The following is a 17,803-nucleotide window of genomic DNA, read 5'->3' as shown; positions in this document are numbered from 1 at the left end:
TTTATGTTATCTTTGTTGGACTGTAGTTTCGTTTGTTAATACTAAGAATAAGGTCACTTTGTAAACTATGACACTTTATCAATTTAGATAATCAATTGAATTTGTTCTTTGATTTAGACAAATGAACTTCATACACATGTGTAAATTATATCAAATCAAAATTACTAAGTCGTCGGGCTAGTGCATAGGTTACCGCACTCGCTTTGCACCAATGCGTCGCAGTCCCGGGTTCGATCCACGACATAGACATATGTGAGTTTAGTTTGTGGTCACCAAGCCAGACATGTGGGTACTCGGGTTCCCCAACAACATTTATTTTCCCCAACGACTATTTATTCAATGATATACATGTTTGTATTGTATATGATTGATTGATTGATTGACCCTCGCGTAACACCGTACCAGCGAGAGTGATAACTATAATATTTCAAAAACTTGTTTCATAGTCGTTGTAAATAAATAAGTTTAACTGTATCATGTTGTACGACGAGCATACAATTGGATTCAATAAATAAAGAGAATGGGTTAAGTATTTCTCCTTCATCGTATCGTTTCCGAACACATCGCCTGTTCATTATTAGTTCCCGCCAAAGATTTGTATCAGAAGGCAGAGTTCAGAGCGGTTATTCATAAATCATCTTAAGTAACTTTCTAACTTATGTCAATTTCTTAAAATGTCCATAGCAAAACCGAAAGATAAGTATAAGTATTTTTAACATTTAAAAGTTTGTTTTTTCGATGAATTTAATTAAAATAAAGTATTTTAGTTATAATCAAATTATCATATGATATGATAAAAGAGATGCTTAACTTATAAAAATGACTAAAGTTATGATATTACTTAGGATATGTAATGAAAACCGGCCCTGATAATTGCATATGATTTATTTCTGAAGACATTTTATGAAAAATTATAATCACGAAGAACCTTTCTTTATGATGAAGGCGATTCAATTCTGGCGAGATGTTTTTGTTCGATTCGTTCGTCGTTTTTTTTTTTTGCTGAAGTTATTTCTGAAGAGAGTTTTAAATATACTTCCTAATGATATACAAATAGCGAAACTGCGAAGACAAATTAAGCAACAAGAACTATGATTTTAGACGTATATTTTAATTAGTACAATTACCATAGTAAGACTGTCATGCAATGTGAATTCATACTATAAAGTCATACTTTCAAATAAATAAACAACAAATAAATACCCAAAATATATATACAAAAAGCATCTATACGAGCAGTTAACAAATGATATGTTACATATGAAATTATTTACATAACACACATTGGCACAGTTGTTCAACTTAACGACATCGTTGTTAACTTTCAAGGATGAACTGTTTGATGTTGTGCTAATATATTTAAATAAAACAAGTTTAACTTAAACAGTTGACTCAAATGTTGAAAGGAACATCGCAGATCACACGTAACAACAAAAATTGTTAACTTTAGCAAAATTCTAAACAATCATCCATTGTCAATCCATGTTTTTAAATTTGGGATGGTATTCAATATTAGTCTTTTATGAACCTATGAACGATGTAGCTAATCGGAGTGTTTGATATAAATAACGGGTATATACAGTGAATGAAGTCAATGATGTATGACCATGAGAATGACTTGTGTTGCATATTGAAAACCACCCATGATCATTCGCCCTTATTTGTAGAGATCACTGCATTTCATACACATCCTGCAACACGGATCTTACACGCCATGTATATATGCAGAGATTGACTGAATGTTGTTTATCCAGCTTTGATAAGTACAACACTATCAACTCAATGGCTAAAACGCTATTTATTCTCATGAATCACTAAGCCATATTCAATGATTTCAAAACAAATAAACAAACACGCAATTGTTTGGAATATGCTTATAAAATGCTGCCTAAAGAAGAGCCTGTCAATTACCCACAACCATCGTCGACAAACTTTGATATGCCTAGCTAGTTTGGCTGATCTGAATAACGCCAAAGTTTGTCAAGAGGCCAGCGGAGTCTTTCTTGCCAAATATCTCAATAGTATCTTTTGCATTCAGGGACATTAGGCCTTGAATGGAACAGGTTTGGGATTGTGTTGCATTGCTTCCAAAGTGAGCCACGTGCACACCCGTTTGGCACGTGTAATTGCCGATCGCTGTCCCGTTTTGGTTTTTGAAAATGATTGAAATCGTCTTCTTTTGTTCTCTTCCTTCTAGCATAACCTGGAGAGGAAAAAAGTTAATACCGTGATAAGGTTTTCAACACAATTGCTTCAATTTGTCAAATACAGTTGCAATCGTATGTGTCCAATATGTTAAGTAACCATTATGTTAACAAGTTTGTGGTATAAGCCAAAAAAACATCAAAAGTATACATATTGTGGGCAGCGAATAACATTTAAAGAGTCTGGAGATACACAACAGTCACTTCACATTCGTACAACAAAGAAGTAGACTTAAAAATAAAAAAAGTGAAATGAATTACCGATGCATAAACGAAGAACAATCCTGATTTCTTGACCACGGCCTTAGAGTTGTTGGTTAGAGTCACCGGTGAATCTTTCACCCAGTCTGCTTCTTTAAAGATCTTCAGTGCGGCGGATGTCTCTGTAATGATATGACGGATTAGCCCCCCTGGTATACTTCATGGCAAACAGAAATAGTCCAAACCACACATACAAAGCATTGAAAGCAAGCCTAGCAAAGAAACACTTGAACAACATTCTTAAGGTTGAGATAAGGATGATTGTGATGATGACGAACACTTGATTGTGATGTTGGATTTATATTAATCTATGAGGGGATATTATTCAACACTTTTATGGATCTTGTAACATTAAGAAAAATTGTTTATTTAAAATTATTTGCTAGCTATAAATAATGAGACAAGATAATTCCTTTCAATGTTTGCAAATCCAAAACAGATAATGATTTTACACCAAAAAGATGACAGACATATAAACATTGAAATTAATAATATCAAGAATCAGCGTGGAAGCAAGACCCTATATAGTTATATCGCTCAATGCACACCACAGATTAGAAAACAACACAAAATTTACTCGGGGTGAATGTTTTGTTCAAACATAATATTCCGTCCAGCGATGATATAAACTCGCATTTAACTGTAAGAGATAAAACGCGGTTGTAAACAATTGACATTTGACATAAAATAACAACAAAAACATAATTCGAAGAAATGAAGTTTTTATTATCTTCTGAGCCTATGTAACTGAACCATTTTGAACAAAAATTTAAAAGACGGTTTTGAATTGTTCAGGTATCCTCGGATTTATACCTGTCTAGTATATGATACAATTATAGTTCACCATGAGAAACTTCAAATGGCTTTAATTTCACGAGGACTTTTATTCGCGATTTTTTTTTTACAATGTTTCGACTCGTTTTTTGACCACATTATAACATCAGCAAATTATATTTTGCAAGGTGTCAATTCAAAGTGCGTGTTAAATCACATATTTTGAACCCTCTCGGATTGTAACAGATCTACAGTGTACTCTAACGTCTAGAAAACGATATTCACCTGGCATTTCATATTCACTGTAGGCCTGTAAATTGCGTTTTACAAAATCGTCAGAAAACCTATCGACGAAATGGGCGGCTTTCAGGTTACTGCTGCTTTTCTAAAATATAAAAATGAATAGCTTAAACAACTTCATATAAGCATTGATTTCATTTTTTGTAAATTTATGTCAGAAAGAAAGACTTCACACGTAATTTAAAATGAAGTATTTTCAGCACGAGAGCTACATCCTAGGTACAAAACTAGTGGTATTCGTTCGGCTGAGACTGGGTACTGAAAGTAATGGTATATTCAATATCTATCTGAAAAACTACAACTCCAGTAGTCGCACGCTTAAACATTCAATGTTCAGTGGAACAGGGTCAAAGCCATAAACCCATCACAATGTCAATGTCTAGTAGCACACGCACAAATGGTTTTCTATGTTAAAGAATCACAAAACATTTTCCAATGAAATAATAATATTCAATAATCCGGTAAAACTACAAATATGAAATTGAAACCATTGACAGAGGTATTTGACTAAACTAACTTACCTTTTTAAGCTCCTCTGTCAAAGCCTTTATATCTCCCTCCATTTCCTTGACTTTCTTTGCAACTGAAAGGGTAATTGCTAACGTTATATTCTCGCATTTGCACTACAGAGTTATGGTATGTAAACAATCTGGTTAACATTCCCATTAAACCCATGTTCCGCTGGCCGTAGAAAAGTCCGTGACCCCGTCTTGATTGTCTGTACGATGTCCAGAGTCTGTTGTCCGTCTTGGTTGTCTGCACGACGTCCTGAGTCTGTTGTCCGTCTTGGTTGTCTGCACGACGTCCACAGTCTGTTGTCCGTCTTGTTTGTCTGCACGATGTCCAAAGTCTGTTGTCCGTCTTGGTTGTCTGTACGACGTCCAGAGTCTGTTGTCCGTCTTGGTTGTCTGTACGACGTCCAGAGTCTGTTGTCAGTCTTGGTTGTCTGTACGACGTCCACAGTCTGTTGTCCGTCTTGGTTGTCTGCACGATGTCCAGAGTCTGTTGTCCGTCTTGGTTGTCTGTACGACGTCCAGAGTCTGTTGTCAGTCTTGGTTGTCTGTACCACGTCCAGAGCCTTAACCCTGTGCATCTAAACACGTTTTTTTTTGGAAATTGTTGCCTACTGGGGTTGTTAGTGTTCTAACCACTGTATTATTAGTATTCATAATTGCAGGAACACGAGAGACAAGTCAATAAGCCAATAAAAATGTACTGAATTATATCCTTGCTGGTGAGTTGTAGAGATTCATGAGTGAAAAAATGATACTTCACTGATTCAAATAGTGAAATATGATCTTGCATTTTTCACTGTTTTAAAAATTCAAAAATCAAACGTCAGAGCTCACAGGGGTGGGACACAATTTCAACGACGTCATTTCCTAAAAGCCGTTTCGTTCGCATACAATTTAAACGTTTGTTTGAAAACTTATGGCTTTTAATTAAAAAAAAAACAATGAGTGTTTGTTTCAGTATTAGACGGAAATCAATTTCATCTCGTGAACACCAAAATTTCGCCACTCGTGAAACAAATTTTCGGTGCTCACTCGGTGATATATATTACCATATTATAATGAAACAAACAAGTATCCTGTAAAGGACGTCGCAATCATGAACGAACATCAACTGATATATCACTAGACATACCACTTTGACGTGTTGTCATAATAATAGCATTGTAAATGTTCGAGCTTAAACGCGCTGATAATCATCATGTTTATGAATTGTTGCTGGAATATCCTCTATGTTTACAGTGTTTTATTATTCAAACGAAAACAATTTAACTTACTCTTTGCAAGTCTCCTTTTTCCTTTTTTCGCCCGTTTGCTTCTACCCTGAAACAACAGTACCATTTATGAATTATTCGATTAAATGCCTGGGTAGATGTGCAATCAGTTAACGCGTTGTGTTTTTTTATTGTTTTTTAAAAAAAAAAAAATTAATAAAAATATATCAACAGTTTCAAGTGTGTTTTTTTTAAATCATTTTTAAAAAAGGGATATTTTAATTTTAAGTAGACCAACACTTACTATGTTATCTGTTTCAGAAACCCTTTTCTCGTCTTTAACGAAGAAGTCCGCGCTGTCTTCAGCGTCCCTCTTTTCGATAATCCTCTTTCCAGCAACTCCTTCGGACAGGCTATCCCCAGATCCATAATGATACTCATCGCTGTTATCCAGGTCTTCGTCACCATCGGATGCATCACTGTCGTCGTATTCCTTCACAGAAATTTCATCTTCGTAGTCTTCACTGTCATCATAATCGTAATCTGCATCATCCAAGAATTCTTCCTCGCTCTCTGAGTCAAATTCTCCATCAAAGTTTTTTAACCACTCTGATACCGCCTGCGGAGTTGTATTAACAATATCACTGTCGTATTTCTCTTCAAGTTCATTTTTAATCTGTGCAATATCTGCCCATGCATGGTAGCTGTATATTACAGCCACGATTGAAAGTGTGCATATTGATATTAACAACGCCACAACCAGTGTTAACAAAAATATCTTCACATTTTTTGAAAGAATTTCTCGCCTGTTAGATCCCTGTCTAACCCACAACAAATGCTCCGTTGATGATGCCTTCTCTTCATCCATATTTAATTGAAAATATTTGAATAATAACACAAGAGCAGTTTGTGTGTTTACTATACTTATGTTATCTAAGTCGGTGATAAACCTTTATTGAAGAAATAGGCTGGAAAGGGTATACTCTTTACATGAAGTTAAGAAGCTGTCTTACTGCCGCAAAGCGTTAAATGTCTTTAAATAAGAATGTACGGTCATTTCCCTTTAAGAGCTAGGACTTTTCGATGAGCCATTCCTATGAAACAATTACATGTAACAATAGTTGTTTCTGTTTCAAGTTTGATTTTAAACAAATAAGAATCTTGATATTTCCAGGTTATTGAGTCAGTCCTACTCTAATTCATTCAACAATGAAAGTTACTCATTTCATTTGAGGAGATTTTTAACACTCAGAGAGGATAATGTTATACATATAACCAATATGATTGAGATTACAAATTTAGCGGAGGAAGTAAATTCAATGGAAGTTAAACACTATTGGCCTACGTGCACAGTAGGTTTAATTAAACGAGCAGTAAAACCAGTTATTGGGCGTATGGTCGAAATGGTATTTTTGTTGATTAATACCTCGTTTGATTTGTATTGGATTATGAAAATAATGAAGTAATTTCAACAAGGTTAACACTTTGGAAATCCGAGATTTGCTATGTGTAGGGGAGGCCGTTCTTCTATTTTCAGCTTTAAAAGTCCTGTTAAAACCGAGTATAAGCTTAGAAGTTACAAGGTAATCATATAGATGGGACATGGATATGAATCTTATATGAACATTATCATTCGAAATTGTTTTGATATACTAGTTGATCCTAAAGTATCCCATTCATCATGCGCTTTACATTAAACCGTGGCTGTCTTTATACATCCTGGTATTAACCCATTACATACAAATTCATTTACTTGAAACTTAACGTGAATGTATGTACTCTACATACACGTTTGTATAAAAGTTATCATAATCTTATTTGATAAACGCCTAGAAGTTACAAATGGATTTGAACCCAATTTGATAGGAAATATTAATCTGGCCTTTATTTTTGATATTAAGAAATATCCCTTTAAATCTTCGCACATGCTAACAAACTGTTGTTTCATTTTCAGATAATAAGAAATATCTGTCCAAATGTATTCGACCATGCTAACTAATTGTTGTTTCATTTTCAGATTATCTGAATTAAAAAATTAGAAAATATTGGGGCTTTTTTATCATCGAGCTTACGAATTGTTTTTCGAAAGATGTAGAATCTTTATTGAAGTGAGTATCATAAATTGAGTTGAAAGCTTTGCTTGCAAAATCAAACCTTTGCCTAAACTGACCTGTAATGCTGTTAGTTTCGGGAACTTTATTTCAAATATTATCGTACGTTGCTATCGTTGATAAGATAATCTCAGACTTTGTCAGCCCGGAAAAGTTTAGGAAACCGACAATTTCGATTTTTTTCTTTTTGGTATTATTTTGTTTTATTCAATACGCAACAAAGAGCCAGCCAAAATAGTGATCTACGTATGGTCCATGTAATAATCCACTGGCTGTCAAGCAGACTGTAGGTTTATTTTCAGAATCTCATTAAAAAACAACGTTTAATAGTATTTTAATTGTGGATTGCAAAACGAGATGTAACCAATCGAACTTAAACTAGAAGGTATTACTTCCATATCAATTTAAAACACGATTTCAAGACATGATCTTCTGAAATTGTCTTCATGTATACTGAAAGTTTTGGGAATGTATGAACACTGGAATTTTGTCAATGCAAATAGATATTCTCAAATTATCTAATTTAAATAATTTAAGTATCCTTTTAAACATAATGGTGATAATAGAGCAAAACATGTTAAGTTTAAAGAGTACTCAAGGACTATAGATGTACGCTTTCTGAAAATCAAGTCAAGTAGTTGTACGCTTTCTGAAAATCAATTTAAGGCCTTTCACAACACTTGAGTGGGTAGTGAATGCCAATTAATAAAAAGTGTTGTTTTTGTTTTTGTTTTTTTTATTAGTTTTGAGATACATTAGTTTGTAAGAGTAAACACACATCCTATGCTACATGCTTTGGTGGGAAAAGGCGTTAATCAAACTTTACGAGGCGATTTTATATCATAGATATGTTGAAATTCAGTTTGCATATTTCTATGATCAAATGTTCCCGTCAATCCAATCAGCAATGTCTTGTGGCTTCGTGGTGATATGTTTTGAAATAAAATAAATATACGGAAGAAAATAGTTTACTATAGTGCCTCAATCTCCTCTTAGTAACATAATAAATTGCAAATATCCTTCTTAATATACAAGCAAACACCACAAAGCGGCAACACATTGTTGACTGAATTGTGTCAAGCACTTTGGCTTCGTAAACCATTCGAAATCTTGTCCAACTTTGTGAAAATGCTTATGATTTTTGGACACATTCTTTTATATAAATTGCTCAACTCTCTAAAACTAATATGTTTAAAAAGATACATGTATCATATTTGCTAAATATTGAACCTGATAATGTATTAAATACGACTGTTTGATGATCTTGTGTTTTAGTTCTACTTAGTTTTGTATAACTTCCGTTCTACCGTGCCTACATTGTTGACGTGGAACTACGCCAGCGTGAACAGCCAACGCTATATAGCTAATTTTAGCCATAATTGTATAACAGAAATACCTGGTTCATAAGCGTTTGCCTTTCATATCAATTATCCTACAACAAAACGCATTATTTTATTTCTTCATCATCGTTTACCATTACTTATACATATTAACCGTATATCATTAACAAAAATCAACAAAAGCGGATGTATTCGAATGAAGTAAGATATATGTATTCTGAAACTCTTCCAGGTGAAGTTCCCGTAACGAAAAAGTAGTAATGTTCAGCAAATCAGGTTCATGTATTAATAGGAACAATACATTTAGCAGTTGTATCGTTTGCCAATAGCAAGCTCATAACAATGTTCATAACAATGCTGCATATTCACAGGTATCCGGTTAACCGTGGGGCTTTGGGCTCGACTTAACCTTGACAAAGTTGGGTATTACCTAGCATTATGTTTGGCCGTCCGAAATGTTTTTATCCTTATGCACAATTGTATGGAAACACCCTGGGTAAATAGTTTATGTATATGAATTGTTACATGTCATTCTGGTTTATTTGGACATTTTGTCATTGTTTTGTTATAAATTGATTCATGTCAGTTTAGTCATTAAAATTTCAAAGAAAATGTTGAGAAGGGCCACCCCAGCTGCACATACTTATACATTTTCTACGAAAACATGAATAGATGCGTGTGAAGGTTAAATGATGCACCAATTTAGAAGTCAATCTGAACAATTAAAATGGGATTTTATTACGTTTATCATTACCGTGCCGGTTTTGCATTAGAAGTTATTGTTTGTAATCGGAATATCCATTATATTTTGTTACACCCAAATAATATCCTTATTTAATTTCAGCAAAGTCGGGCAGTTGAAATTATGTTATTTGTGACGAGCCGCCCTTAATCCAATTTCTTGCGTTTTTATTGTTCTCGAATTTAAAATTTAATTAATATGGATTTCGGTGGATTTTGCAGGGCTTGAATCGGTACGGTGTATATGCTGTACACAAAAGTTCGTCGGGAAACTGATCTTATAACTCAATTTTAGGTTCCTATATCGGTAAACGTCCAAGGAAGGTTATCCCAAAATTCAATGGAAAACGAGTTTTTTACACGAAATACGGTTAAGGTCTTTATTGAACTAAACATCGTCGTGGTAATTTTATCATAAAACACTGAAACATATAGGGTAGTCTATAAGCCTAAAACGCAAGTATCAAGGTCAAGGAAACACGAGAAACAACAACACACGTCATTACACAAAGTATTGTGATTGGTTAATGGTTGGGTAGTCGTCTTGGAAAGGTCATTTAAAACTCTGTATGGGTATTAACCGTTTTTCGGGCACACAACCGTTTACTAATACTCGCGCAATCCATGTTAGTTGTGTTGCCATATTTTACTGACCGTTCCAGGACGGTACTTAACAATCCTTGATAAACACCGCTAGTTTTTATATATTATATATGCAATGAGTTTGTTTTGTAGAGATGTGGGCTATTGTTCCATGTTTCTAGTTTGCGAGTTATTGTTTTTGTGTTCTATGTCTTTGGCGTTGACCTTGTGCCATAAAACGGGGTTTATGTTTAAACGTTCGACTACTGTACTTGTTTCTGTAGTTCAATAAATATTAAATCCCTCTTGTTGAATGTCTAATTTGATTTCGCAATTGCTCCCTTGCACCAATAAATAAAGTGACCGTATGTGTTTGACCGCTGAATATTCACAACGCTTGATGGTTATTTTGGACTATTTATATATCAAAACGTGCAACAATATGTCGCAGTGAAAATACTACGTCCTTGTCATAAAACAATGTCATATAAATGCAAGAAAACAAAATACAGAAATACAAAATACCATATCTATACATTCAGTGGATCGTTTAAGCAACATTAAGGGACTGACATAGTAAAACATCTAAATTAATATACACACTTGAACTTATCTTCTGATCAATGAAACCATGCAATTGGTTCGCCTGTTTTATTTTGTTTTATTTTTTTGTTCATATCATTACAATATCAAACTTTAGATGTATCATCGTATTTTATTTGTACGATGCGTTTTCGTGTTACAAAGGTAAGCAATTCTAGAAAAATGTTAGTAACTTTAATTGAAATTGTTTATCTTAATTACCCCGAAAGTTTCGAACTTTGTGCTTTCATCGTTATTCACATAAAGTCGTATTGAATCACTAACATCAAGAGAAACAAGACCATGCAGCGTACAAGTTTTGCTTTGACTTTCGCGTGTGACACCAACATTCACGCCAATGTCCACGCCATTTTGACTAATGGACCTTTCTTTCAATGTGCCTTGTTGGTCTTTAAACTCAATCTCAATGTAGGTGTCGACCGACTTGCTTCTAACTAAAGCCTGAAAAATAGTAAAGTATTGCTTCTAACTGAAGCCTGAAAAAAGCAACAAAAAAGAAAATAGTAGACAAAAATATCTACTTCAAATTTTAATTAAAACAAATATGTTACAAAGGGATTATTATCATTCATGAAACCAATAAAAAAAGTGTATACCGAAGCATAAACGAAATATGTTCCTGCTTCATCAACCACTGCTGTAGAAGGATCTTTTAAGTGAATGGGAGGTTGTTGATCCTTGTGTGCTATTTGAAACTTCAGAAGTTTTTTAGCTGAAATGAAAAGAAAATCACCAATTGACATAAAATATATTTATATGAGTTTTACATAAAGTTCTAGATCTGTAAATCCCACTGAAATTCCATAAACGATATCCTGTTTACTGGCTGTTCTATTGCGATGAGTCAAGTGATTCCATTTGATAACAATACTATTAATTCTCCGAAAACTACAGACACAAGCGCTGTAGTCAAACTTCTGTTGTTTCCTTTATGTTATGAAACAATATCAGTTGCTGATATGTCCCCATGGTATCATTTGTATGAAAACATCAGTTTTTTGGCGGTTTGTATAGCCGATATTTGTTTATATTCTTAATGTCATGTGGTTCCTGCTCCCAACCACTTCATGGTCCGCTCATAAGTTATGCAAAAGAATTCAATTCAGAACTTTATAAAAAAAATATATTTAAAAAAAAACAGATCAAGTGTTGAAGTTTTGAAAGCCCTAACAGAGTATTTGAGTATATTTTACACTGTAAAAAATGTTTTGACTGATAAGGAACGCGTAAACTATCAATTCAAAGAGTATAGGTCCATTTCCATAAGATACCGGAAAGAACTGAACATATAATAAATCTTTATCAAGTGATTATATTTAGGTTCGAGAACAACGCGAATTAGTTAACTTTAAATATTTAAAAACATGTGTTTGCAAATTAATTTGAACATTGATTTCGGTATAAAATACTTGCATTGTTTGCTCTTTTTCTCAAACGCAGATGGCGGTAATCCGACGAAGTGTGCTGATTTCAGATTAGCCTCGGTCTGAAATAAATAAAGAAGTGTATATAACTGATATATATGACACGGTGCTCGTGTTTCAGTGGCCATTCCATGGCGTTAATTAAATCATTTATTAAACTCGTCTTTCACAGACTGTTCCAAGGCGGTAATCCTATCAGTTATTAAACTCGTGTTTTACTGACTGTTCGAACGCGTGTATCCCATCATTTATTGATTAAGCTATTTTGATGCGTATGAGTTCTGTTTGTCGTGTTTGTACGTTTGTGCTGCGCGTTCAGTGTCGTTTGGGTCATTGCCGTGTGCCCATACACAGGATTTAAATTTGTGTTTTATTGTTTCCTTGTTTCTGTAGTAAAAATAAACATTCCAATAGAGAACAGACAGACTTCGTGAACGGGCAACCCTAACATTCACATATTCATCGTCATTACTTGACAACTTCGGATGTGAGTGTATTGTGTAGTATATTTTCAACTTACTACCTCGTTAGCTGACTTGGCCATCGCGGTAACACGAAGTTCCAACTCTGTTATTCGCTTTGCAACTGAAACAAAACAACAAAATAAGCCAGATTTATAATAAGAATTTTCAATATGTCTTTATTAAACCCTGGTTGTCCAGTAAGCGCAGTGGTAAGCGCAATCGCTTGTCACCTAGGCGACCCGGGTTCGAGTCCCGGCCTGGGCGCATGTGAGTTTGGTTTGTAGTTACCAAGCCGAAAAAAATAGGTTTCTTCCGGGTACTCCGGTTTCCCCAGAACAGAAAACGTAACATCATGCCAAGGAGAGTGATAAATATAATGTTGTAATAACTTGTTGCACAATAATTGTAAAATAAATAAGTTTAAACTAAACCCTGGGTTATGTCCCAAGATTTTGTTAAACATAAATTAGGCATAAGCTCGTCTTAAACTTATTTTGTATAAAAAGCATAGAGCCACAACATCAGCTTTAGTTTTGAAAATAGTGACCGGTGTCTTGTGAAGGAGCAAATGCGTTTACTAACATAAAGTAAACTGTTCACATATAAATGCGTCACATAAACTTACGTTTATTTTTCGATCTCCTCGAGCCATTGTTTCCACGCTTGTTGCATTTGCTCGGATCTTGTTTGCACTTTCTTTTTTGTTTTGCAGCTCTTCTGTATCGGGCATTGATTGCTGATTCTTGCCTCGTTTCTTCTTGCAAGTTTAAAAGCGCGCTATGGATTCTTCCTCCAGGATATTCTGCATGTTCTTTGTCAAACCTCAACAAAGACTTGCCTTTAGTTTTCTGACTTAAAACATCTTTGAAGACTTCCCTTTTATCCCTTTCACCAAGACTCTCTGCGATATCGTTTGGAACATATATCTCGTCACTTATATCGACATTCGGCATTCCGAGGATATTAATAAGATGTTCACTGTTTGAGCCCGTATGATATGTATCCACTACAGCTTTGATGCCAAATCCCGTGTGTTTACTCTCGGAGTCTTCTCTAACCTTTAAAATTGCAACACATGATACATACCCAGATATGGCCCCTGCTATAGTCATAACGCATGCACTAGTACATATAATTGCACATACTATTTGACATTTTAATGTCTTTTCCGAACACTTTTGCCCATCTTGTATCCCATTTTCTGCGAATATCAAACGTTCATTTAATTTATGACTTGTACTCTCCATTGTATTTTGTAGCTGTTCGAATTATTTTAAGCAGCAGTATGTATTTGGTAATATCGCGATTCGGCAAGAGCGTGTTATCAAAATATTAAGGTCAATATTTGGAAGGAGTTTTATTTATTTTTCGTCAATCACTGCAACTTATAAAGCAGCAGAGTACGGAATTCCATTCCGATTGATGTGAGTTTGGAAAGAATCATTAATCATAACAAAACAATGGGTTTCACTTTTCTTTTTAAATCGCTCGGAAATACCAATTACTACTTTACGCCCTAGTAATTGAAACATAAGATTTTGTATTCATCCGTTGATTCTTCCAATTACTTGATAAATTGAATACAATTACTGCCTGTATCGTACGCGGTTTGTATTGCAGTCTATTTACATCATTGGCCTTGTAACACTTAAACCACTCTACGCATTTCACATTTCTTAAGCCTATGGATCCAAACGATTTAACTGGCCTAATTCATGAAATTGTTTACATCAACGATTGGCCATCGCCACGAAACAATACTAAAAATACATTCCTTAAACTAATAATGCTACGTACACACAAGCGGTTTACAAAAGGTTCTGTGAAAATGGGTGAAGGTTTGCATTGTTATGGTAACAAAAGTGGCTCAACTGTGTCAAATATGATCTTGCATTATATGACAAAATGTTTTGGTACTGAGTGCAGAGGTTTTTCAAAAATAAATGCATGAATGCATATCTTCATAAGGAATATCCCATAATAAATATAGCCTCCACTTTGAATAGTTAATATGAGAACTGTCTTTAAAACGAACGAACCTTGTACTTTAAACTTTCAAATAATGTAAGAAAGGGCATAAAGAAATAAGTACATTATTTGCATTTTTCATTGCAGCAAAATACCTTTCTAATTTTCTAAAATTTAAAATTTGGTCTCTGAATGTTTGTGGTGGTTAACCAACCATATAGTTGTCATTCCGCCAACTATTGTGTCTGGGTAAATAATCTCCATAATGTCCTTACATTGTAATTTGATAATGTGTTTGTTCGTCATTTTCAATTCATACAAAAGTTCTAAAGATTATTAGATTTATGCCCAGAATAGCTACTCTGGCAGCTTCTAAGTCTTCCTTGATTTGTCCAGTGATGGTTTCAATCCCATACATGCAGATATCGAGGCTTTTTAGTGTAACTTTTCCAGGTAATTGTTTTTCTAGACAAGCTGTTAAATTTTATACCCTGGCAAGTCATTCAAGATGTGACTTATTGGCGTGAGACCACAGTTATATTTACTATATGTTTCATATAGACACTAACCTGGCTTTTCACTTTAAAACAGTCCCAATTGAAAAACAAGTAGCTGGCTGCTGTAGAACAATCCAAGACACAAAATTTAATCACAAGAAAACATAGGGTTGACCAATGCGTTGTCTCACAAAACTGAGTAGTAATACATGACCATGAGGTCAAGACGAAATAAGTCTACAAACAACCAATTTACATAGTTCCACAGGCAATGATTTTTTTGTCAATGTTTCCACTGAAACTATCAGTTTTTGCAATACAGTGTCAAATTATGTTAAGTTCTATGCAAAAAGGCCATCTGTTTCTTTTTTTCATTCAACTTTAATAAAATATTGATACTTGAACACAAGCACTCTTTTTCTGTATTCACATCCGGATCTTGGTCAACGGGGGGCAGATAACTGTGGTCTTGAGCCTACTGTTTCTGAAGCACCGCATTTCTCACAGTGGTCATGCGGTAGTTGACATAGCAGTTCTCTACATGCATTGAGTAATGCGGTCAACAAAAGTGGTTGTATGGTACAGCTTTATTCATATTCCAAGAAACTGTCATTGACATCTGCAATGTGGTCTAAAATACTGTTGCCTATCCAATTGTAACATTACTATCAGTAACATTACTAACATTACTATCAGTAATCAGTTCATACCTATAATGTATAAACGGTCGAGTATACATGAATCAAAATGCATGTCAGAAGTTAATAGGATTTCTGGCAGCGTTTTTTTATCTAGTACATACATCAGTGTGTTTTTTAAGTTGTCACTTGGATTCGGATGTAAAAGAAAGCAATAGATCGATTATTTGTGATTGAAAACCGTTTTTTAAGATTTTAAAACGATCACACCACAAACGATTTTGCGAATCCCGTCTTTAATTTAGTATAAAAAAACACTATTTTTGATCACAGATCCTGTCTTAATAGCAGTATTTGAACACTCGTCATTGGCCTTTTAATGTCCATCTAATTAAAACATAAAACTGCGTTAATGTTAAAACGGTGATAAGACATTTTGCCCAAATCTCTTTATTGTTAAGCTTGTTCTGAGAGGGACTTTGTCTGTTAAATAATATTGAATAAGTGAGATAACATGCATATATTACGTACACGATCTAGGTATGTATGGTCTAGGTCTAACTAATCAAAAGGTAAATGGTCAAAAACGACTAATGTTTGACTTGAATACCCACAAAATGTTCACCATGACTGGACGGGTGTCTCAAGATGAAGTTCAAAGGTCAAGTTCACCCACATAGTAGCAAAAACCTAGTACAATGAAGTTTTTCTGTCAATGCAACATTATCATACATTGGGTTATTAAACATTAATTGGATGCAGGGTGAAGCTCTTAAATTGTAAGTAAAAGCAAAGGTCAATGGTCTAAATTGAATATATTGTGTCACGATGGCGTCTGCTTTGTAGGTCAAAGGTCAATCCCACACGAAAGGTTGGAAGGAAATATAACAGTTATTTTACATGTTATTTCATGACTATTGTTTGACTATGTAATGGTTCCAACCCGCAACAGGATCGACATTGTTGACATTCTGCTGTCACTGCCTAGTTTAGAGAGCGAAGACAGGTGGCAAAGAAAAACAAAACAAATTGCTCCACAGGCAATAACTCGCATTCTCCGGAATCAATAAAGGACCATTTAAACGTCAATTACGTCATCACCTTATTTTTTCATTATAATACTATATGACTGCTGATTGCATGGACACTTTGGCCGATAACTGTCGCTGTATGAGAGCATCGTACCCAAAAGACGTCAGCACCATCGCTCCATTCATTCATACGCAGGAAATGTGTGTTTCCGGTTGTTCATTCATTGGCGTTTGTTAATTAATTGATATAATGAATTATACTTCATTGCCTGGCATCGATGAGTCGCACATGTACAAGTTTGCTGGTATAGATAAAATGTTGGGATATATGTCAGGTTTAGTGCTCGTAGACCCATTTAAACCTTCATTGAGTTGTTTTTAAGTTTCATTGACCGTTGTCAAAATCTCAATTTTTGCCAAGGCTAAAATGCTTGTTGTCTTATAGTGTTGAGTTTTCGTAGGTATTGTGCCCTGTGTCTTTGAACAACAAACCCTTGATAAGACTCTCAACTACATGGATCGACCAACTTAATTTCGAATGTAACACATGGAGTTAAGACAATCCTTGGTAAAGTGTGTACATGTCCCTCGATATGATGCCATACCGGATTTTCCAATCTAAATTTAGTCTTTAAAGGTATCCCTACAAAGGTAAATAAAAATACATGAAATAAGTAAAATTGTATAAAACTACGGCACAGTTTGTCTTCATTCAGTTATAGTGGGGCTTTCCTCATACCAAGTGCCTTTGCTTGGATTATATAATTATGTTGTCATGGAAATATTTAAGTGAAAATGTGTGAACAATGGTGAATTGATAATTGTGAGTCACAGTGATGAAAGAACGATGCCCAACTGCCGTTTGGCACAAAGGAGTGTTCAAATTGGATATTAATGTGTAACAAGTGTGATGATCCTGAAACGAAATTCGTTATGGCAGAACGTTAGGTAAAATATAACGTATACATACATACGCATTTTTGTCGTAGGGCAAAATAAAACTGCCATTTCAAATAAAAATATCAATAATGAATCGAGGGGTGAATGCGAAAAGATTCTATGTGACATTAAATAAAGAAGCAGATAGAACCTTTTCGCTTTCACCCTTCGATTTACTTTTTATTAACAATCACTACTCA

General features: G+C 34.5%; 2 protein-coding genes across 3 annotated transcripts; both read right to left on the bottom strand.

The window, feature by feature from the left end:
- Positions 1-1,090: 1,090 nt before the first annotated feature.
- Positions 1,091-6,440, bottom strand: LOC128219533 (uncharacterized). Of its 2 annotated transcripts, XM_052927350.1 has the most exons (7): positions 5,570-6,438; positions 5,329-5,374; positions 4,061-4,122; positions 3,525-3,624; positions 3,043-3,105; positions 2,466-2,587; positions 1,091-2,203 (listed from the first exon to the last, which is right to left on the bottom strand). In XM_052927350.1, exons 1-7 carry the CDS (start codon positions 6,131-6,133, stop codon positions 1,943-1,945), a joined length of 1,218 nt encoding a protein of 405 aa, XP_052783310.1. In that variant the 5' UTR covers positions 6,134-6,438; the 3' UTR covers positions 1,091-1,942. The 2 variants fall into 2 exon arrangements, with proteins under 2 accessions (XP_052783310.1, XP_052783311.1); XM_052927351.1 differs by lacking the exon at positions 3,043-3,105 and having other exon boundaries at positions 5,570-6,440.
- A 3,994-nt stretch (positions 6,441-10,434) lies between these two features.
- On the bottom strand, positions 10,435-15,162 carry LOC128220365 (uncharacterized). Its single transcript, XM_052928729.1, has 6 exons — positions 15,068-15,162; positions 13,156-13,588; positions 12,587-12,651; positions 12,056-12,128; positions 11,239-11,354; positions 10,435-11,083 (listed from the first exon to the last, which is right to left on the bottom strand). The coding sequence occupies exons 2-6, from the start codon at positions 13,481-13,483 to the stop codon at positions 10,817-10,819; spliced, it is 849 nt and encodes a 282-aa protein (XP_052784689.1). The 5' UTR covers positions 13,484-13,588; positions 15,068-15,162; the 3' UTR covers positions 10,435-10,816.
- Between the last annotated feature and the right edge of the window lie 2,641 nt (positions 15,163-17,803).

Source organism: Mya arenaria, chromosome 15, assembly GCF_026914265.1.
Source record: "Mya arenaria isolate MELC-2E11 chromosome 15, ASM2691426v1".
In the NCBI taxonomy this organism is placed as follows: Eukaryota; Metazoa; Mollusca; class Bivalvia; order Myida; family Myidae; genus Mya; species Mya arenaria.
The sequence above is the reverse complement of the archived record's forward strand: the minus strand, read 5'-3'. Positions and strand labels throughout refer to the sequence as shown.

Coding starts and splice junctions, on each gene's coding strand:
- LOC128220365 (XM_052928729.1), bottom strand. CDS start 13,483: ATGCCGAATGTCGATATAAGTGACGAGATATATGTTCCAAACGATATC. Junction 12,652..13,155: donor GAGGAGATCGAAAAATAAAC/GTAAGTTTATGT, acceptor GTTTTGTTTCAG/TTGCAAAGCGAATAACAGAG. Junction 11,084..11,238: donor CATATTTCGTTTATGCTTCG/GTATACACTTTT, acceptor ACTATTTTTCAG/GCTTTAGTTAGAAGCAAGTC.
- LOC128219533 (XM_052927350.1), bottom strand. CDS start 6,133: ATGGATGAAGAGAAGGCATCATCAACGGAGCATTTGTTGTGGGTTAGA. Junction 3,625..4,060: donor TGACAGAGGAGCTTAAAAAG/GTAAGTTAGTTT, acceptor TTTATATTTTAG/AAAAGCAGCAGTAACCTGAA. Junction 2,204..2,465: donor TGTTCTTCGTTTATGCATCG/GTAATTCATTTC, acceptor TTTCCTCTCCAG/GTTATGCTAGAAGGAAGAGA.